This window comes from Solea solea, chromosome 14, assembly GCF_958295425.1.
Source record: "Solea solea chromosome 14, fSolSol10.1, whole genome shotgun sequence".
Classification (NCBI taxonomy): domain Eukaryota; kingdom Metazoa; phylum Chordata; class Actinopteri; order Pleuronectiformes; family Soleidae; genus Solea; species Solea solea.
This window is the reverse complement of record NC_081147.1, coordinates 9,168,839-9,192,036: the sequence shown is the minus strand read 5'-3', so window position 1 is coordinate 9,192,036 and position 23,198 is coordinate 9,168,839. Positions and strand designations below refer to the sequence as shown.

General features: G+C 40.3%; 2 protein-coding genes across 2 annotated transcripts; both read left to right on the top strand.

Annotated features, from left to right (window-relative positions):
- The first annotated feature begins 14,373 nt into the window (after positions 1-14,373).
- Positions 14,374-16,520, top strand: tmsb2 (thymosin beta 2). Its single transcript, XM_058650103.1, has 3 exons — positions 14,374-14,519; positions 15,651-15,755; positions 16,034-16,520. Exons 2-3 carry the CDS (start codon positions 15,656-15,658, stop codon positions 16,069-16,071), a joined length of 138 nt encoding a protein of 45 aa, XP_058506086.1. The 5' UTR covers positions 14,374-14,519; positions 15,651-15,655; the 3' UTR covers positions 16,072-16,520.
- Positions 16,521-20,878: 4,358 nt separating this feature from the next.
- Positions 20,879-23,131, top strand: LOC131472718 (protein Wnt-8a-like). The gene is made up of 6 exons (XM_058650141.1): positions 20,879-21,088; positions 21,195-21,228; positions 21,340-21,478; positions 21,820-21,945; positions 22,041-22,183; positions 22,326-23,131. Exons 1-6 carry the CDS (start codon positions 21,018-21,020, stop codon positions 22,890-22,892), a joined length of 1,080 nt encoding a protein of 359 aa, XP_058506124.1. The 5' UTR covers positions 20,879-21,017; the 3' UTR covers positions 22,893-23,131.
- Positions 23,132-23,198: the final 67 nt, after the last annotated feature.

Sequence of the window (23,198 nt, the reverse complement as noted above, 5' to 3'; positions counted from 1 at the left end):
GTTAAGGGGATAGTTCAAGCTGTTTTGAAGTAGGGGTGCATAGGAGTAAATGTGTAAAAATGAAAATGGTCATTTATAGGGAAATGTGCCGACTTCTTTGTTGATTTATAATATCTGCAAATATTTTCCTGAGAGAGTGAATGTCTCAATTGCTAGTTTCAGGTCCCATTTTGAGTAAAACAGAAGAGAAAACATGGCAGATTTGAGTACAACAGGTGAGTTCCGCTATGAAAAAGTGAAATGCGTCAGTGAACTTCAGAGCCTTGAGGCTTTACCACGGGAGACTGTTTTGCAACCAGAAGACAACGTCCACTTCTTATACACAGTTTATATTCAAACCACGGGAAAGATTGCGTGGTGTAAGATTGTGAGACTCCATCTCCATATTTCATTGAGTCAATTTCTCTGTCACCAAACAAAACTGACAAGCACTTCAGTCTCTGTACAGTTCTGTCTCAAGTTGCCTGGAGTAGGTAGAGGTGAGGAGGAAAGATAATCAGCGGCCAGTGGCTCACTCACAACCGGCTCAGTCTAAATCATCATGTTTGTTTCCTTAAGGAGCAGTGGGGCCAATCATCTCTCCTCTTCTCCGCGAGAGTGTGTCTGTTTTGTGGCATAGCCTGTGGTGCATGAAATCTGACTGTCAGGGTCTGTTGACACACCTGCATGCAAAAACACACACACACACACACACACACAGAAGCCGGTAATTGGGCTCATGAAGCCAAAAGGACAAGAACGGCAAAATCTCACTTTGTATCTTTGTATAAGTGTGTGTTGAGTGTGTAAGTGGTTTTCAGTGTTTCAGTTCAAATGCCCTGGGATGCGCTCACCCTCTTAAAACCAGGCAATTTCCTGTGAAGCCAACGGAGTGTGACAGCAGCAGGTGCCTAATGGGCAAAGCTTCGGAAACGGGGCATTACCAAAATCCAGCAAACTCAATTGTATTAATCCACAGGATTAGCAGCTTTAATTCTCAACACAGTCCCTGTCTAAAAAGTCTTATTTCCCTGCTGAAAATTGAAGCAGCTCGTGAGGTGACTACTCAAATATTTCAAGTGTTGCAGAGGAGTTTTTGCTCCTTGTTTTAGATCAGAGGTGCCAAATGTGGCCCGCCACTTAATATCATGTTATGGTGAAAACATGACCTGCATCCTCCTCTTCCTTGTAAACATATATGTGGCCAAGGCACAGCTGCCAATGGAGTGAGAGAATATTGAGAGAATATAACACTAAATGTGTTTGTACGCAATACTTGTGTAATAATTATAGGAGATATTCAGTTGTAATTGTTGTTTTATTAAATATATTACACAACACTTAAATTATTAAATTAAATTATGCATGTATGAATGTGACCCGGGTTCGAGCCCCAGTTGGAACAAGGGTTCGGCTCCAGCTTCCTCCCACAGTCCAAAAACATCCAATATGGGGAATAGGTGAAACGGAGACTTTAATTTAATATCATTTATTTTATTGACCACAGGTGTGTGTGTGTGTGAGAGTGGATGGTTGTTTGTCTCTCTATGGCCCTGCGATGGACTGGTGATCTGTCCATGGTGTACCCCGCCTATCGCCCTATGTCATCTGAAATACGACCCTCATGTGGAGGATAGAGTGGTAGAGAATGGATGGATGGATGTTTGAATGTGTGTTTTACAATCTACATGTTATTATTTTCCTAATTTTAGATACTGTCCTTGATATAAATAGATTTATTTTGCATCATAATTGTCATCATTCCATATCAATACAAACACTTTTACTTTGAAATTCTGTGAAATATCATCATCAATATCTTAACTTTGATATCATGATGGAATATTGTCATAATCTTAAGCTCTTAAGCCTTTCTTTTCCCTAGAGTAGATGCTCATTGGCCCCCACGTCATTTCAGTTTGACACCGCTGTTTTAAAAGGCAAAAGATTGTTGAAACTTTGGTCTTAAGACTAGTTTTGTAAATCAGAAAGTCCTCTCGCTGTGTTTTTTCAACATACTTCAAACGTCTGGTTCACCTGTCACTTTGGTGTTGAGCACGGTTCTTGATAATTAACCCTGCGATCAATCCTTTGCTGAGACTAAACACCGATTATCTTCACCCCACTCAGCACAGTCACCCTCAGACCACCGGAAACTGTCAGTTATAATCTGGCTTTCCTGCTGCCGTCTCAGTGTCTCTCTTACACACACATGAATGCGCGCACACGCAGCTTTCAAATAAGGGTGAACAGCGCTTGCTTCATGTTGATGAAGTGTGTGTACTCTGAGGATCGGCCTTATTGGAATTCATACGATGTTTGTTGACTCCCTTCATATAAACAGGTGGCTGTGTGGAGATAACGTATAGCATATTGTGCTGACAATGACACACGCGCACAAACACACACACACACACACACACACACACACACACAGTGCTTTGTGTGTTTTTCTAATGCTAAAGCAGAGACAGGGACATTTTTTTGATCTCCCTATTTCAGAGAAGAGAGTGTCAAAGCCTTTCAGGTCTATGAGCAGGGAGTCCTGAACAGATGTCACCTTGTATTTGCCCGGTGTGGAGCCGCAACAGCAAAACAAAATCTGTTTTGTTTTGCTTTGTTGCCGATGCTACAGCAGTGAATAAAAACAGGCTCCACCTTTCTGTTTTCTATATACTAACCTCCCGTTTCCTCCCCGCACATACTTCCAATTTATTGTCCTGGCTCAATTTGGACTGAACTGGATGTGCCTGATAAAAATGATGGGGAAAGAAATTCAAAGACGAAGACAGGTGGAACTGCACAGTTTTATTTTTATTTTAAATGGGAACCGCATGCAAATGGGCACGCACACACTCACGCCTCTATTTGACTCCTCATTGTCAAGGTAACAGGAGCCCAACTATCATCTTAAACTGTGGCTCAACCACAGTTTCTCTTAAATCTGAGGATCAGAACTAAACTGAAGCACAGTGTATGTGTATATTTGTGCGTTTGTGTGTCCTTTGTGAGGTCCAAAAAACAAACCTATCTTTGTGAGGACATTTTGACATTTTTTTCTTGTCCCCACAATTGTAATGGACTTTTTCTGGCCTAAACACTGACCTTTTGTCACAATGTGGATTTTACTTTGGCTGTTGTATTAGGAGAGTAGAGAGGACAAAAGGGAAAGTGATCAGAACAGCGCTGGGTGAAAGTAGCTGTTTAATGTCACGGTGGTGCTGAAATGACCACCAACTCTGACATTATTTCTGTGGCCACACGGCGGAGTAGTGGTTAGCGTGGTGGCCTTGCAGTAAAAAGACTGATCGTATTATTTTTGCGTAATCAAAAAGACACCCACACACACCACTCTATAACTGTTGTATCCCAACAGTCTCAACGTTACATGGAAAAATTCGACTCCAATTAATCAGCTCCTATTTGTGTCCATGAAAGGCCACCGTAGCTGTGCCAGAGACACTGAGACATGGAATCATTGCTGTGACGCCAATACACATTTGAAGAGTTAAGTTTATAACAGACCAAATGCTCCTTTAACAAATATCCTTCACTTTCAAAAAGCCAGTATGACTCACTCAGCCCACACTGCATTTATACGAATGTTACAGTAAACCACTAATAGCCCTCTTACTGTACACAGTCACAAAGGACTACATTAACGTTGGCTATTGACAGATGAGGCTGAGTGGTTGGACAAAGAAGCATGAAACAACAAAAACAAAAAGGAATTAGATGGTGGGAACAAAATGTTTCTGTCACCGCTCAAATAAAAATGGTGGAATACTATAATATGATGAAAGTGTTGCTTCTGCTATCCATATTGCGCCGAAATGTGTCCTAAGCTGACTCACTCATGACAAACATGAAATAACCCTATGCAGGAAAGTCATCTGAACCACTGACTTCAAAAGAGAGACTGAGCTTCTGTCTGAGTCATCCCAACTGTCTACGCATTAACAAGGACATTTATTGAGTTGGAAAAACAGTCAATACAACACGCACTGCAGAGATCGTGAGACCTGACGTCCCCCCTGAGACGAGACAGAGGTGACCCTTAAAAATGACAGTGACGTGTGAGGCTGCTCAACATTATAATGTCTACATTTTCCTCAGAAACAATGCTAACTGGTGATTAGCTCATGACGTTGCTACAAAATGACACTGTCCTAATGTTTGCACTAAAGCCTGAACACATCCTGGCCTGTTACTGCAAAGAAAAACTGTTAAATGACTGCAAATGAGCTCACATTCATTTGGAGCAGCTGGCTTGTGTTAACTCTGTTTAAAACTTTAATGGCCATTTCTGTAGATTTTTACATAGTTTGCCTTTGGCCAGAAGTTTTTTAAATGTATTTGGGACTTTTGTTACATGGTATTAAACATTCATGGGGTGAATGGTTAAGTGAGATCCCAGGTGAATTAAGCAGAAAATGCACGTGCACAGCATTTTAATACTGAATTTTAAGTGGTGCCGGGGTTTTGCTGATGGCACGTTTAGTGTGCAACACCGTCCCATGTCTTTGTTGACAAATTCTTTAAAAAACAATTCTGAATATTATATATAGTTAGTAATTCATGATCTATTATCATGGGCTGAGTTTGGGCGGTGGTAGGGGGCAGTGCCCCCAGTGGCTAAAATATAAAACTAAGTTAAATCCTTGTGTGACGGCTCATGTTCTCTGCAGTAAAATCACCATTTGATGTGGTTTATTAAGATCATCCAGCTGATCACCTTTTGTGACATGATGTTTTTTAACTGCTGCTCCCTTCAGACTCATTTTGCTCTATAGGCTTAATCTTATTACAATTGCTTGCCCATTTATACAATAGGAGGTCCTGTTGTGAGGTTATTGCACACATAATGCCATCCATCCGTCACGTGGGGTGCAGGTGTCAATCTCAGCTGACATAGGGCGGAAGGCAAGGTACAACTTGGTCCATCACAGGGCCACATAGAAACAAACAACCATCCACTCTTACACTCAGACCTACGGGCAATTTAGAGTGTCTAATTTACTTCTGCATGTTTTAAACCATGGGTGGAAGTCGGAGAAAACATGCAAACTCCATGCAGAAAGGCCCTCGTTCCAACTACATCACAAACCAGGTCTTTTTACTGCAAGGCAACAGTGCTGACCACTACTCTGCTGTGCGGCCACATAAATGATGCCCTTTTATGTCCAAATTGGTAGACATTTCAGCACCATGGTGACATTAAACAGCTCCTCAGCACTTTCAGTGAGCACGGTTCTGATCACTGTCCCTTTTGTCCCCTCTACTTTCCTAATACAATAACCAAAGTAAAATACACTTTGTTGGTTTAGTATATACTGTGTGTGTGTGTGTGTGTGTGTGCTAATAATAGCACCTATTGTTAAACTGCTGGTTGGAAAACATGTTTCTGTTTGACTGTTTATCTCCTTTATTTAATTGATAGGTATTGCATTGAAAACTATATTATTTGTGATTAAATAACAGTTGTTGGTTATATTACATGTCATTTAGCAGACGCTTTTATCCAAAGCGACTTACAATAAGTGCATTTAAACATTTGGGTACAAATAAGAGCTAGAAGTAAGTAAGAGCTTCAAGTAAACCAAAGTATGAAGTGCCAGTCGTAAGTGCGATGTATAGGTTTTTTTTTTTATTATTTTTTTTATTTTTTTTTGTCGTCGTCGTTATCGTCTTAGTCGAGGTAGAGTCAGAAGAAATGTGTTTTTAGTCGGCGGCGGAAGATGTGGAGGCTTTCCGCTGTCCGGATGTCGATGGGGAGCTCGTTCCACCATTTGGGAGCGAGGACAGTGAACAGTCTCGAGTTCTGTGAATGCCTCTGCGATCCTCTCAGTGAGGGGGCAGCGAGCCGGTTTGCCGATGCAGAGCGAAGTGGGCGGGCTGGGGTGTAGGTTTTGAATTATATTCTAGTGACCCCCCGATGGATGACTTTACTACTTTCATGTGCGCTCGGCTCCAATGTAAATAGGCAAAAATATAGGCAATTAACACCACTTCCAGTGGTTGTTCTGCCCTGTGGTGTTCTGTTTTCCTCCCTGCCTCACACTTGTGTGAATTGTGATGTCACAGATGTGAACACTAACACCAGTAATGAGGTCCCAAGTTTTCAAAAGTAAGGAGAGCTAAAAACATTAATACTAATAGCTGAGCTAATGGTCAGACAATGAATGCATGTTGTAGCGTTGCACTGGACATGTCTCATCTTTAGCAAAAAGAGAGGAAACTAATAAAAAAATGGCCATGTTCACCTGGGTTTTAGGGTGTGCTCACACCAGCCTCTTCCACTGCGGTTACATCAAACATTGCTGCATTTACCCAATTAGCACAATTTGGGTTAATGTGATTGTACAGTAGGAGGAGATCCAGATCAAACAACTGGACTCTGGTCCGCTTGAAAGAGGTTGGCTCAGGTTCACCACTGGTGTCTATCCACCCCTTTCACAACAAGTGTAGTATTTACGACTGCAAGCTCCGTGTTCTCATCTACACCCACAAGTGAAGAGAGGGCAGAACCTGGAAGAGAGACACTGATAGACGGAAATGAGAAAGGCACATCCATCCATCCTCCGTGTCTGGCAGGTCCCTCTCTTCTTCCTCCTCCTCCTCAAACAAACTAGCACATTTAACCGAGCATCATCACCCCGAGGCGCCACAACACTGCAGACTCGCCACTGTTTGCTGAAAGCAATGGTTGCATTTGATGTGATCTACTCTCAATCACCATCTCTATCTCCATCTCTAACTATTTATTTGCCAATGTTTTTATATTTACTGATCTCCTTTAACATGTTTGTGATGCAGATGATTTTCTATGCTTTTGTGTCATTACGAGTTACTGTTGAATTTGTGTCATTTCAGCTCCCTCTCCTGATCATTTATCTTATAGTTTTGGATTAAACATGCATGTGTTGGTCTGTATATGCCAGCCGATTGGATACACACTCAACATATGGGACAAGCGCCTTATAGAGCCACACCATAACGTTCTGAAGGAATAAACCAGATGGCCTCAATTATAACGACATAAATCTATGATATATGATCATCAAACATTATATAGAAAACGGTTTAAAAAGGGTTAGAGAAAAAATAGAGAAAATTAGTTTTATGATACAAACTTCCACTAGGACTGGTCCCAAAACAACACTCGGGATAAACACAATCAATCAACAAGGAAAAGATGTTTATCTGGAAAACAAACACAGACTCAAGAAAATCAATTCTAGCCGTGAAATTAGGAGCCAGAGTAAAAGGAAGGGGCAGAATATTTTTCCTCTGAATAAGCAGAGAGAAGATAAAAAGTAGTGACAGTGAATATCCACAGTCTGGATGTCTGGTCAACATCTAAGAACTTTACAGGTGGATATGATCACTTTACAGCATCAGAGTGAAAGTGAGATGTTAACGTGACAAAGTCAGATTAGAAAGTAGAATAAAATATAATATGAATATTGACAAAAACCCAATTCAGACATTTTTGTATAGATTTTATATTTTATATTATTACTAACTGTGTGCTTTAGAAAATGGTGATCTGATAAGATTGTATTGATCAGTGTTGAAAAATACAAAAATAAGTGTCATGTTTAATTTCTAATACAATGTTATTGTTACCAGGGTTCCCACAGGTCCTTGAAGGTTTGTAAATTTGAAAAAAAAAAAAAAAAAAATTTGAAAATTTTGTTTTTGAAAATCGTTTGAAAGATTAAAAGAAAGTCAAGAAAGAAGTTGAACTGATATTTAGGTATGGCGCCACCTGCTGTTTCGTGCCATGCATTGCTTGATGTACATAGAATAGGCCTACAAACGCTGAGTTGTATTTAGTAGCGGTGTTGTGGACACTGTCCACTCTCTCTCCGCCGTTGACACGAGATTCCATGCAGAACAATGAGCGTGTAACGTTAAGCAAGAGAGAGCAAATTATGTGATGTCTGGGAAATGAAAATTCCAAGATCTCTGGCTCACCAAAGACAATTACAAAGACTGATTTACCCCAAATCTCAAGGACAATAACTTGTACAGATGCAGAGTATGCTGCATATTTATAAAAGTGACATCATGGGCAAAGCAGCTCTTACAATTTGCCCTCCCATCTTAAGCACATCTGGTTCTTGAATTTGAGGGAATTGGTCCTGGAAATGTATTGAAAAGTCCTTGAATTTGAACCCTGTGTTACTAGAAGACCATAATAATAATAATAATAATAATATTCCTCATTTCCCAAATAAAATGAGGAATAATAGATCTGGATGGGTCTTGCTGCTCAGACCCTGTTATTGTTCAGTGGGAATCACAGTACGACATAACTGAATTTCAAGCTTTTACAGTTTTACAGATTGATGTCTGCACACCACAGGAAGTGCCACTACAGACAACAGCAATAACTTTCCAGCACAAAATTAAAGTGAGGATGGTGAGTCCAGGAACACTGCAAGTTCATGTCAAAATCAGTTCTTTCCCCCGCTCAGTCTATTTCCTGATCTGTTGCCTTTTTAGCATAAATCCTCCTGGTACTTGGCTTACAGAGCTGTGAGTTCCGTTTCATCGTAATCGCCAGTGACAAACAACTTAACACACACAATTTTCTACTCCTTGAGGCAAGAAATCACTTTTTTCAAACTGCTTTTAGATTTAATTTGAACAAATGAGTAAATCCGTATATATGTCTGCTCTCTCCATTGTTCTTTTAATTTACAATTTAAAGGATTGATCACTGGCTTAATCCAGTCAAGTCCTCACTGTGTGCATGTGTGCGTGGCTAATTTATCACAATTTATCCCTGAGACAAAGTAGTAAAACATCAGAGGAGGAGGTGAGAGAGGACAAGACGCAGGAGGATATTTACTTTGATGTGTTGAGCTTTGCAAACAAAGCTTATAAGCTCGCCCTAAAAGTATAGATATTTCAAAGCAGAGTGTTGTCTCTCTCTCTCTCTCACACACACACACACACAAACTAAAAGACTGTCATTTCTCCACGATACCTGATAATGTGCATAACAGATGTGTTAAGTGTTTATAGCAGTGCTCTAATCTTCCATCAATCTCTTTCTCTCGCTCGGTTCCTCATCCCTCATCGCTGTCTCCATCTCCTCTCCTCCCTCTCTTTTCATCTCTGTCACTGTCCTCCAGCTGGCTCGGTGAGATAACTCCTCCACACGGATACTCTCAGCTCATTGGCCCGGTGATGGAACGCGGGGCACCAATCGAAGGCTGGTTCATCAGTCGTGGAGATCATGAACGGAGGAAGTGTGCTTATCTGGTCCGACTGATTGTGCACTTTCCCAGCCCGTCTTACACACAGGTTTAAGGCAACTCTCAAAACGTACTTCCCTGTGCTTTTGTCTCTCCACAAAAGCTCTACTTTGTTCAACAGCTAATATCGAATAATAATTTGAGAGATAACTTAGTGCTCTTACACTGACTGACAAAATAAAAATAAAATATCTCCAAGGCCTCTGCAAATCTGAGTTAAATAAAAAAGGTCCATTGTGTTGGTTTAAAGCTAGTAAAAAGTGTTTGGGAGGATTTAATCTGCGTGGATGTTTATTACACTTCAGCCAGAGTTCTACTTGTTGAAAAACAACATTTATTCATTTGTTCTCTTGTCTACCAGCTGACATAGGGCCAAAGGCAGGGTAAACTGTGGACAGGACATCTGTCCATCGCAGGGCCAACACATAGAGACAAGTGTCCAATTAACCTCTGCGGGCTTCGTGGGACAACCACTATGTCGCCTATATGTTCCAAATCAACTATCCACTCAAAGGCCCAGTGTGTAAGACTTGGTGACAAGGCAGATACCACCTGCCATGGTTATTATAAAAGGCCATGAAAACCACACCGTTTTTGATTTAAAGCAATCACACTCTTGTACTAAAATACTTAGGGTTAATATGTTCAATGTTCAAACATAGTTATTCAACAGTTTATTCAATATTCAATAAACCCTCCTAAATGTTACACACTTGACCACCAAACTCGTCTCCTGTCAATTTATATGATGGAAAGTAACATAAGCTGCGGGCAAACAAATTTGTGCGTGAAAGTGTTAACATCGCATGCATTTCCCTCAAGCACATTTAGCGCTCTGCGTTCACTGACAACAGACATGGCTGCTGACACACACAGTGGAACATGGGGAGGGAAGAAATGATGGAAATAATTGAAGGAAGAGGAGAATTGATTGGTGGAGGAATGGTTTGACATTTTGGCCCGATTTGTTTTCTTTGCCTGCAGTGAAATGAAATTGCTGAAACCACTCTCTTGTCTTTATGCTAAGAAGTTTCAGGCAGAGTTGCTGGTTAGCTTCACTTGACTTTCAGGACACGAGGGCAAACGGGAAGACTGGCTGTGTTCAGAGGTCACAAACTCTTGAGCAAGCCTCCGTTATTCAGTTACATGGAAGTTCTCAAGCAGAGCACATTGTGTTTCACAGCCAAAATGTGACTTATTTAAAAAAAAAATAAAGTATTTCAGTTCAATGCTAGAGTGATAGTTAAAGATGTCTTGAAGTGAGGCACTGACATAAAGTCAGTGTGCCACATACAGCCGACTGTGCTGTGCACTTTCCTTGTGACAGGCACATGCTCAGTGAAAACATGGAAGCCAGCAGGAACGTCAGTGAAAAAAAAAAGATGAAAAAGGCTCATATGATGAAATATATGCCTGCATGAGCATACGTACGTTGCATTAACAATCTCACCATTCGAAATCCTTCTCTGACTGGAAATTGGAGTTTTGTAACTCCCCCTGCACATAAGTCCAGAAAGGAAATCAGCAATTTGACAGTTATTGATCCGATTCTTTTTCCATTTGTAATTTAAAAACATACTAATTGAGGCAGTACAGTAGACTCCTGAGTCCTGAGACTTAAAAACACTGATTTTCTTTTGTTATTAAGATAAAGTGGCAAACTTGTTTTAAAGTTGGCTTATTTTGTTTCCTGAATTCCTCACTAGCATCTATGTGTCACTGAATGTGTGCCTTCTGTGGCTTCTAAGCACAGGAAGAGCACAGATCTGCTAACCATGTGTAAGTACCTCATACAACCATAATTTAAAAAAACTGAACACTTCCTTTAAATCTAAGGGATCCATCATGACAGAAGAGAAAATGTCAAATAATCAAACACTGAACAAAGATTCCTTAATCATGTGCCTTTTTTCTCTCCATTAGCCTAATTTTCACAGGTTATCATGAGAGCATCAAGCATATCCCCAAAAATATCAACAATTATATTGAGTATAATATCCATTTAAATCCAAATACTGTTCTTCAACATAAAGAATTCTGTTAAGTTATTTAACTTGTACAATGCTTTCGTCTTTAGACTGTTCATTTTTACTAATAAGCTTCAACGTGGATTCAAAAAGGCTGTTGTAAATGAGCAAATCACTCAAGTTTTGCACAGTGGTCGTTTGTTTACCATCAATTAGAAAAGTATGAGGAGATTTTTATTAATGGCATTAGTGACATTGTCTCTTCCAAGCAGAGCTGGGGAATGACTGCCCCCTAATGGTCTTTTATGGGCTCTCCACCTCTCCTCCTAAATCTTAACCTGAAGTTGAAAATAATCCTGTGCTGCCATCCTGTGTTAACATCCTCTTTAAGCAGGTCTGCTCACTGTACACTAACAAAGGCTTCCTATATGTCTGGGTTATTGTTAAATCAAGGACAATAAGATTACATTAATACAATAATCAATTTATTTTCAGTGTATCTGTAGAAACAGTTCAAACTCCAAGGATGCTGCTATCCACCTACTGGACCTAACACTGAAATGTGCTCATCACTGGCACTGTTGGTCATCAAGACGCCGTCTTACAGCTCAGACACTTGATTCCAGGAAAGGTTTACCGGTCAATTACCGCCAACCGACGAGCAGCGTGTTGTCCAATTTTTCTGACAGGTCGTTTGGCTGCTGAGTCTGACCTTTGTCAGTGTGCATCCCGCGTCTCCGCCTCAGATGTGCTACGCTCCAAACAGAAAGGTTAATAGTAGGGCTCGACTCAAACTTAGATAAGGTCAAAGATCTTTTTCCCCCCCTCTCGCCTCAACAACAACAACAACACAGAGAAACAAACAGCTCAGTGGAGGGAATCATCTGAAACACTGTGTCAGTGAGTGACATGAAGAGCATTGAAACATCATTAGCTCCACTGGGGCTGTCTCATAAGTTTGTCTGGGTGATTAGGGTATTGCATGTAGTACTTAGTGAGCCTTGTGTCCATCTAACTTGTAACAAAAACAACTGCATGTTATGTTCTTTCTGTTTCTGAGGCCCACGTGCACAATGGCTGCTGCCCAGTTCCAGACTTGAGCCAGCAGGTGGCAGCACAGCCTTGTTTCAGAGCACTCTGAAGAAACGTATGACCTCAGTATGACGTGGATGCAGTCCAGTAAAACCCAGAGTCATCCAGGAAAATGAAGTCACATTAACAGGCCCGACAGAAACACACTGTGCATCAGCCTGCTTGGCTCACTGCATCATTTCCAGGGTTGAGATCATATCAGACTCATCTTCACTTTGCTATTCTGGGATCCATGTGCTCAGTGGCGGCATCAGCAGGTTGAAACTTTACCTCTGGGGAGATTAAAGAGAAAAGACCAGGAGGGTTTCATGATGTCAGCAAAGGAACATGAGCTCTGCACATCACAGCTTTATTATAGCCTGATGTCATCAAGAGCTGTTCATCAGTCGCAAAATCAAGGATGTGACACACTCAGGATAAAACCAGACTGTGTATACTGTACCAACTACGGTTGAAACCACTCAATCATTAGTAGTCAGCTACTAAACTGATATCTAACTGTTTTGATAATCACGTTAAAAAATATGTTCTTTTTTGAGTAAAAACAAGTTCTCTGGCCTCAGCTTCTTAAATGTGAATATGTTCTGTTTCCGTTGATCCTCTATGACACTAATCTTTGAGATTGAGATTGAGATTAAGACACACTGGTTGACATTTGCTATTATTTAATGAAGCAAACATTTAACCGACTAGATTAGGTAAGAAATGACGAATAATGAAGTAATCAGTGATGAAAATAGGGGTGAGTTGTGGCTCAAAGTGTATATGGCTGTACATAGAGGTATTTCAATTTCAATGTAATAATTTCCTTTTTTTTAAATGTCAGAACAGTAAGAACAAACAACTCGACCATGCCATTTTTATAAAACTCATGGGGATGTCTTTGGTTTCATGGTGTGACAGTACAATATTCAAAGAGGTACAGTTTACTCTCATAGGGGAAGAAACAAAAAGAGCAAAAACTCACATTTAAGAGCCTGATAGTGGTTAATCTTTAGTGCTTCCCCTTTAAAAATGACTTTCAGTATTTAGTATTAATCATACTGGGAATTATAGCACACACACACACAACTGTGGTATATGGCACTAGTCCACTGTCATCTATAAATGAATAAACAATGATAAATATAAATGTCTACATGATGCCACTGTCTTTAATTATATAAACACCTGCTCATTTTAGCAAATAATAATATATCACTGAAGGTTAGAAGGGTTTGTATAAAGTACTCATGAACTGGAAAATTATAATTAGTCTCACTGAGATATACATCATTTATATCATTGTCTTCATGTTGTGTGTATGTGTGTGTTAAGTTGTGTTTGTATAAATGTCCTTTGACACACAAATGCAGCAAACTGGCTGAGGCTATAAAAGCTGTGGTATGCAACACTGGTCCATGCCATGCATGCTTGTCCTGGTAAAAATAAACATTAATTGTGTTTTATTTAGTACTCTATCTATATTTAATTCAGTGTGGTAAACTTTCCTGTGACAAACATGAGAGACAAGCACATCTTTGTTTTCTTCTATGGTCCTGGGCCCTTTAATGATATCAAATATATTATGGAAGTAGTTTCTGCTTTAGCTCGTGCTAACATTGTTTTGAGCTATATTATTTGTATTGTTCTTTAATGTTACATGTTACTGAGCAACTGTATGTTTTAGACTATGTTCTGGCTAATAAAATAGATTTTAATCTCAATGTGACTTTCTAGAGAAATAAAGGGTAAATAAAAAAATAAAAAAACACACATCACGATGGTACGTCTATGATATCGATAAGTACAGTCTTCTTCCCACCATGTCAGACATTATATCCATGAACCTGCTCATCAAAATCACTGTAATAATAATAATAATAATGTATTACATTAAGAATTTAACATAATCAATCATACATAATATACGCATTACATCTGTTTCCTATTTGGGATGGCTTTCCTCCAGTCTTTTCCCTAGAAAAGATTAATATTGATGACATAGAGGGAGGCTGACCAAGCTCTCTCTTGCTCTCTCTCTCTCTCTCTTTCTTCCCCCTCCCTCCCTCCTTCTTAAACCCACACCCTGGATGCTCTCTGGCAGGCGTGCACACACCGGTAGAATCACTCAGCTTCCGCATCGCTCTGCCGTCTCCATCTCTCGTGTCTCTAACTGCACTCTCTCTCCCTCCTCTGGTGGATTTTTATCCCACTGCTTTGTGGAACTCTGGTAAGAAAGACTCATGTGTCCTTCCGTCTGTTCTTCATCTGTCTGTGTCCGTGTGTCAGTCTCTGGATTACGTGTTCACAAGGAGTCAGACAAAGGATTGGGGTGTGGCTGGATGAGGAGAAACTGGCAGCTGATGGCAGCAGTGAGATGTTGTGAACGGCAAAGGTTGATGACGATGATGATGTGGTGGCGATAAAGGGACAATGGCACAGATGTAAATGGATAATTAGGTTTACTGATGAAGTGGAGAAAGGAAAAGGCTGAGATTGTGGCTGCTGTTGTTCATGTCAGTGTTTGGAGGGGTTGGTGGGGGGGTGTACAATAACAGTAGGCACCATTTGTATCTGAGTGTAATCCAGATATTATTCGGTGTGCCTCTTTTCAAGAAATTGAAAATGTAAGAATTCTGGGCATGAGCCCAGCATGACTATGTAACACTGATTCTATTAGGCCTCTTATAAATTCAGACCAGCGAGAATGATTTTTACAGTAACTTGGTTTTCAAATGACTGGCTGCAGGGTAGTGGGCTTGTACATCTGCACAGAGCCGGTTCAAGCAGGCGTGACTGGTCCAGACTGAGCGAGACGTATTAGAGAGACCTGAGGCTGGGTCTGGATTATGACTGCAGAGGAGCCAGTGGAGCATCGCCTCCATCCAGGAGGCTGCAGCAGTGGATGCAGAGAAAAGGAGAGAGGGGGTGAGGAAGGTAGAGGGAGGATGAGGAGGAGGAGAACAAAGACCTCAGCTTCAGAGTGGGAAAAGCAGAGACAAAGGAATGAACTAACGGCTGTTTTTGTGTGTGTGTGTGTTAGCTGCAAAGCCATTTTGTAGAGAACATGTAGGCAGAGCATGTGTGGGAGGCGCAACAATCCATGTGAACATCTCAGCTGCACATGTCGTATAGCCACTCCCTTTCTGTGCACTTGCTCAAAATTCCCAATATCAATCAGTGACTTCAGGATTTTTTGACAGCTCTCATTTTAACCTTTACAACATTGTCCTTGGGCGTTCATGTATATCCCATACAGCTTGTGGACAATTTCATAATTTTATGACGTATTATTGATTGATAATGGCAGACAGGAAAAGTCCAGCCTGTGTGCTCAGCTATTTGTCCTCATCTTTTACAGCCAAAATGTCTGACAAGCCTGACATGACCGAGATCGCCCGCTTCGACAAGACAAAGCTGAAGAAGACGGAGACAAAAGAGAAAAACCCTCTTCCCACCAAAGAGAGTGAGTATCTCCCGGGTGCACGTGTGTCTGTGTGTGCGTTTCTGAGCGATGCTGAAAATCCCCTGCAACCATTTTCCTGTCAGTGGCTATTTACCTCATCTCCAACGCTGCTGAAGCACCACATGCTCAGCAAGCAGAGCAGCATCAATTTGCTGCAGTATCAGCACATGGCTGGTCTACAGCAAAATAGAAAAACTGCATCGTGCCCTTCACATAAATGACTAAACACAAGCCTGCTGATCAACAGTTCAACAGCATCCTGTGCTCTTCTTTTTCAGCCATTGAGCAAGAGAGGAAAGGCGATGCCACACCTTGACTTCAGAGCACATGAAGAAAAGACGCTGAGATGCCACAGCAAAAAAAAAGCACTTTCTTTTGATTATCACAGTATTACAGTCTCTTGCTTTGTCTTCGGAAATGTGTGCTTGTGAGCTCCCTGAGGTGCTGTAATCATACATGGCATTCTCACATGGGGAGCTCTCCTGCCACCTGGGTGGATTAACTTGAGCCTGGGTGCCTGTCTTGCACTGTTAGCATGTAGCTAACATGTGTACAATATTGCCAAAATAGGAAGTGAAGTAGTATAGATAGAGTGAGAGATAAAGGCAGGCATCCAGGCTGAGGTGACGGGGGGTTGGGTTGGGGGTGTGGGGCACTTTGGACATGGGAGCAATCGGAGTTTAATCATGTGGGATTTTTTCTTATCAATCTTTTTACTTTTTCTTTATGAAATAAATATGAAGACGTGAAACCAGTCGCTCCTGAGCATTGTGTTGTGTCTCCTTTATGTCCCACATCTAATACACACATTAATAACGTGAATGACCAAGCAAGGCCACAGAATAGATAAATAAAAATAGAAAGTATTAATCGAGACTGCTTGCAACAGGCAACAGGTCTATAAATCACTACACAACTGTGTAACTTAGTTGGACCCATAAGACTGGATATTATAATATATTAGTAAATATTTCCTGCTGCAAAACAAACCTCTAGTTTGATGCCATGAGAGGTTTTGCAAATGGAAATTCACAGATGTAACCTGCAACCAGGCTCAGCTGTCAGTCACACTGGTGTCCACTCACATGTGCTTTATCATCTATTTTCCTCTAAATTGACATCATGTGACATTGAAGAAGACCTGAAACTAGTGAGTGGGACCATTAGTTCACCAATTAAATGTTTACTGCTGTCATAAATCAAGTGAGAAGCCCATGGACTTCCATTGAAAACTGAGTTGACTGACGAGCAGAGTTGCCTCCTATGACTATCTGCAATTTCTGTATAGTATATAGTATATTTATATGAAAGTCTTATTATTATTATCTCACAAATAGATTCATAAAGTTTTCATCACTTTAAATGTTTAAGTGTACTTTTGTAAACCAATCCAACTTTATTCTAAAGCACTTTAAAAAACAACAACAGCTGAAACAAAGTGATGTACATCAGAGATGAATAACATTAACAAAACACTAAACACTTATAAAACTTATAAAATACACAACCATACAGAAAACATACCATTAGTAATTGTACAGTAACTACACAAATTCCCCAAACTCACCTCCTAAGTATGACTACTTGCTGGTGCTTCAAGCTAACTTTCATGGCGTTTACTTGGTAATAAACATCTATTATTGCTGACTAAATTATTTACTCAACACTTAATCACCTACTTGTGTAACATTTTGGCAGAATATTCCAAATACTCAGATGTTTCAGTTTCCAAAATGTGCTTTAATGTTGTCCTTTATCCACTTAAAATGTTGTTTTAAGGCATTGACAAAAACAAAAGCATTTTGAGGTTTGGGGAAACTGAAATGAACACATTAATCAGTGTCATATTTATGATCATACACTTTAATTGTTTTTCCAAACAGAGACTGGTGTAACGCACACTGTTCTCATGCTCTGTCAGCTTAAATAATTGAATATATAATGTTCATGAATGGTAGGAAGACTCGAGTTAGCCTGTGAGATGCTAACAATTAGCCACAAGCTAAACTGTAACCTGCCTGACTCACACTAATAAGCTAAGACAGGGTGTATCGCCACCTAGTGTAGTGGAGGCAGAGACACTTCAGTAAAGACACAACCGTGCAATGAGCTTTAACTGTAGCTCAAATTAACTGGACACGAAAAAGTACTTTTGTTGCTGTGGCTAAGAGGAGCTAGCATGCTAACTAGCAGATCTGAGAGGACAGTGATTGTTATTATTTGGAAAAGAGCATTTCTCAATGAAAATGTCAAGTCATGTGGAGTGATATTCACCTAGAAAAAGCTATGGATTTCCACAATGACATTGTTAATACCTTTTTCTTTGAATAAAAAAGTAAATTACTTACAATGAAGACTGCTAAAGTATCATGTGTCTGTAGGTACAATCCAAAGTTATTTATACTTAAAATGTATATTTGCATTCAAATGCAATTCTTGTATTTTTATCTACTTTATTTGAGAAATGTGTGAATAATATGTAGACTACTAACATGTAATTAAATGTGAACGAGCATACATGCATAACATGCATGTATGCATGCATAATTTTCTCTAACATAAAGAACAGGGTCGCATACAAATCCGTATACATGAGAGATGATATTGTGATGTCCTACGAATATTTCCTACACAATATTATTCTATTTTGAGGGGGAAATAATGTTTTATGTGTTAACATTATACAATTTGGTCTAGACAGTAATGGAAGGGGGAGAGAGTCAAATGTCGGAAAGCTTGCTGCTAACTAGTGGTTGGAGGCTTAAATACAAAGATAATATTTCCATTTTGAGTTTCAAATAATCTTTTCAGTGTATCAATATGTTTGTATAGTGTATGTTGCAACTATACTTACTTACTGATTCTGTCTTTGCCCAATACAAAATTAAACTCAAGATTCCATTAGACAATTGTTAAGTGAATTCTGTTTTGTATTTAAGTTATACTTTCTGTGTTGTTTGCACATAATGTTTAGGTAAATAATATTTAGGTTTGTTATGTTGCATTGTTATTGCATTTACAGGTGAGGTCTTAAAATAAATTTATAATGATTTATATTTATATAATTATAAATAAAATATAAATAAATAAAGAAAATAAATTCAATTAACAAGAGCAAATAAAAGTATGAAAATACAGGTGCTAAAAATATAAATAAAACAATTAAAAACAAGGTTAGATAAGATAATAAACGTCAACATAAAGGTCAAAATAAAAGTCAGGTAGACAATATAGCAATAAATAATAATAAATGAAGAAATAAATACAATAAGAATGCTAGTCCAAAAAACAAAACAAATAGGTGCTGCCAAAAAAATCTGTCAGAATGACTAAATAAACTTTCACTGGAGAGAATCTATGATAAAATGTATATTTGACCTAATTATTGTTTTTTTCGTTTACTATTTTGCGTGATCCATCTACATGTATGCCATAATTCATTATGTGGTTAATTTTGTTGTTGTTGCTTTGTTTGTTTAATTCAATAATAATAAAGCACTAAAATGGTAATTTATGGCCCGGTGTCATTGTTGGTGTTGCTGACTGGCGTCTGCAGTCCTGTCACCCTCCCCTCAGCCTGTGGAAGCTGTCACCTCCCGCGCCTTTATTGCTCGATTTCTATCACTTTGCGCTGCCGCAAATCACTCATTTAGCGTGCAATGTGTCGGAGATGTCTGCAACAACAATTTAATTAAGTTGCATTTTAAAACGCGACGTTATTGTAACATGCACACAGTGGATGTATATACAGTTTTCTGCAACACATGAGACAACAATCTGTTACGTTTGTTTAAATGAATAAATGTGTAATTAAATGTCAGTTAACAGCCCACGTGATTTGTCCTGGAGAGAGTTTCGATCTAATGTGGTGTAAAAACACGCCCAGTCGCAGACAGCGCCATTGTTTGAGTGTTATTAAGACAAAGAGTGTTATTATTTATTATTAAATGGCTCAGATTGATTTTTTTTTAATTGCTCTGTATTATTTCTCGGAAAGGTGATAAGGGGCTCTAGGTTTCTGTCTTATTGCCGCATTGAATGTGGGTGATATCTAATTAGTGGGGATTATCCTCACCTACACCTCCGCCCATTCACGGACCTCGCCCATGCAGCAGTCCGACTATTGTCCACGGCGCTGAGTGGATCGATGCGCATTCAGGGATTTTGAGTGGATAAATGGGGATTTGACAAGTGTTAAGCAGTTTAATTTAAAATTATGTGTAATAGTAATCAACTGACTCGGCCACTTCTCTCCCATCGAATCACAGTGTGGGCATGAAATGACAGAAACTGGCATGGGTGTTGATGATGGCAGTGATTATAGAGAATGATCAGCAACTCTGGATTATCAGGAGTTTGTTTGCATTTTAATCCAGCTTGTTGAACTACACCAAGATTTTACAGTCGACATTTACCAACGAACTAACTTAGTGTTTAATGGCTGCAACATTAAAGCGCTTATGTGTTTATGCTCCTGTAAATTCCAGACTGTTTTCACACCAAGTTGTGTCTCAGGGAAACATCTATTATCCTATTATCACAACGATGCCAATGTCGCCGATGTGTGAGGCAATATTTACATGACTATATACCGCCACGGCCTGAAAGACTTTATGGCTTTGTAGTCACCGTCTCTCCCCCTGGGACACTGGTGCCATTTCCCAAACGGCTCCAACTACACGTGAAGCCCTTACCGCAGCAGTCACTGCAGCATTTCCTTCATACACACACACACACACACACACACACACACACATATATGTATATAATTTGTCACTAATGTTTTAAATAAGAAAACACATTTTTCAGACACTGCAACTCACTTTACATCCTCAAACAAAAACAATACAACTGCATTATAATATAATGTGTTTATCTGTGACTCCTTGTGTCACTTTAATAAATCTGGAACTTAATGGCTGTATGATATGAGATGCAGCTTCCTATAATATAACCTCGTGAAAAGCGTCTCAGGATTAGAGCCTGGGAACGAACAGGTGAATGGATGAGGCACTGTTTAATGGTCTGCGTCATTTCTTTGAAGTGCACTTATGCGTCGACAGCGGCAATCAGCGTCGTCGTTGACACTTTTTTTCACAGTGAAACGTTACCTGCAGGACAAATCTGTCAATCAAAGGGGCAATGGCAATATAAATATCATCAGCGTGGGGTCCGGCTGCATCCTCAGTCGCCTTCTTCCCTCTTGGTCCTCTACATCTGGGAGAGGAACACGCAGGCCCTCCGCTTGGAAATACAGCCGCAATGGGACCATTAAACCTCCTCACAGCTTTGGCTCTATCCGTGTGCTGTCACTTTCAGTTTGCGATGGCTTGGTATGTCGCTTAAATTTGGACGAATTGATTTAAAACACAGTGTATTGTTACTTTTGCTGATAGCATGACATGGAATTAACATGACATTCTTGTTCTCTTTCTGCAGGACCGTGAATAACTTCCTCATGACTGGACCTAAGGTAAATAAGTATTCCATATTTGAGCAACTCTATGCGTAAGATTTATAAAAAAGATAAGATGTATAAAAATGCAACAACAAACTAACAAAATCATTTTCTTTTTCTCCCAAGGCTTTTCTGACCTATGCCAGCAGTGTGCAAGTGGGCGCACAGAGTGGGATTCAGGAGTGTAAACACCAGTTTGCGTGGGAGAGATGGAACTGTCCAGAGAGCACGCTCCAATTATCCACGCACAACGGCCTTCGAAGTGGTAATGCACTTTCTTATCCGCATATTTGTATCATATGCTGCTGCGGGATTATGCGGGGATGAGTCAGCTTGAAGGTTATCATTTAGTTCTGCAGCTGCTCTGGAGTCTGACCTCCGTGGAGAGGAGACAAAACACCGGAGATATTCTTTGAGTGGAACCACATCTGAAAAAAAAAAAAAAATCAGTGTGCTGACAACTACTACAGTATTAGTGTTCTAGGATATCTTAACGCATCATACACGCGCCTTTTACGCAAAGTATCTGCAGCTATTACTCAACGATTGTGCCAAATATAATTTGACAGCAACATCATGGTCCGTTTTCTTTATCACCCACTGCAGCCACAAGGGAAACGTCTTTTGTCCACGCTATCAGCGCAGCCGGAGTCATGTACACGCTCACCAAGAACTGCAGTATGGGGGACTTCGAGAACTGCGGCTGCGATGACTCCAGAATTGGACAAACAGGTACATTTTTGATACATATATTTTGTCTAAATAGTGTAACTATTTTTTATTTATTGTTTTTGAACTGAATAATAATGCGTATTCCTCATCTCCAGGTGGCAGAGGGTGGATTTGGGGAGGCTGCAGTGATAATGTGGCGTTTGGAGAGAAGATCTCCAAGCAGTTTGTGGACGCGTTAGAAGGTGGACATGATTCGCGCGCAGCAGTCAACCTGCACAACAACGAGGCAGGCAGACTGGTAAGCTGTGGTTATAGAGTTATTATGACTATGTTTTCAAATGAAGGCATGTCATAATAACCCAAAATGACGGGTAGTGACATTCTGGAGTTAAAAAAAACAAACATTCTGTCATTCTAAACTTCTTCCACTCTCCTGGCAGGCAGTGAAAGGCACCATGAGGAAAGCCTGCAAGTGTCACGGAGTGTCTGGGAGCTGCAGCATCCAAACCTGCTGGATGCAGCTGGCAGATTTCAGGGAGGTTGGAAACTATCTGAAGAAGAAGCACGAACAAGCAAAGAAGCTGGAGATGGACAAGAAGCCCGCGAGAGCTGGGAACAGCGCAGACAACAGGGGAAGCATTGCACACGCGTTTCGTGGCATCCCACGGACGGAGCTCATCTACCTGGAGGATTCCCCGGACTACTGCCTCAAGAACCAGAGCATGGGATTCCAGGGCACCGAGGGACGGGAGTGTCTGAAGGGGAACAAGAACATGTCCCAGTGGGAGAGGAAGAGCTGCCGCAGGCTGTGCTACGAGTGCGGCCTCAGAGTGGTGGAGAAGCGCATCGCGGTGGTCAGCAGCTGCAACTGCAAGTTCCACTGGTGCTGCACAGTGAGGTGCGACAAATGCACGCAGATTGTCACCAAATATTACTGTGCGCGCAAAGAGAGCGGGAGGACACAGCACAATAAAGCCAAGCGCAGGCACCGTGGGCGCCGGCACTGATCCTCATCTGTTGCAAAGACTATGCAGCCAATTCTGCTCATTACTTTTCATTTATGGACACAGTTTTCTTAGCTGTCATGGTAATTGAAGATTTTATAATGCACTTTATCTAAATGAGTTCATCCTGATTGTTTATATGCAGGATGAGAACCAAACTTTCCCTTTGTGTACTTGGTTTTGTTGTGTTTGTCTAATTTTATTTGTACAAATTGAAAATGTTAATAAATATTTTAATAACATTCATGACTCCCGTCTGGTTCGTCAGTGAATCTGTTGATGGTTTGTATATTGGTGGCTGGTGTCATA

What these genes read in the sequence shown, in the direction of transcription:
- tmsb2 (XM_058650103.1), top strand. Translation starts at nt 15,656, where the DNA reads ATGTCTGACAAGCCTGACATGACCGAGATCGCCCGCTTCGACAAGACA. An exon ending in CCCTCTTCCCACCAAAGAGA is followed by an intron (nt 15,756 to 16,033) that starts GTGAGTATCTCC and finishes CTTCTTTTTCAG; the next exon opens with CCATTGAGCAAGAGAGGAAA.
- LOC131472718 (XM_058650141.1), top strand. Translation starts at nt 21,018, where the DNA reads ATGGGACCATTAAACCTCCTCACAGCTTTGGCTCTATCCGTGTGCTGT. An exon ending in CTCCAGAATTGGACAAACAG is followed by an intron (nt 21,946 to 22,040) that starts GTACATTTTTGA and finishes CCTCATCTCCAG; the next exon opens with GTGGCAGAGGGTGGATTTGG. An exon ending in ACAACGAGGCAGGCAGACTG is followed by an intron (nt 22,184 to 22,325) that starts GTAAGCTGTGGT and finishes CTCTCCTGGCAG; the next exon opens with GCAGTGAAAGGCACCATGAG.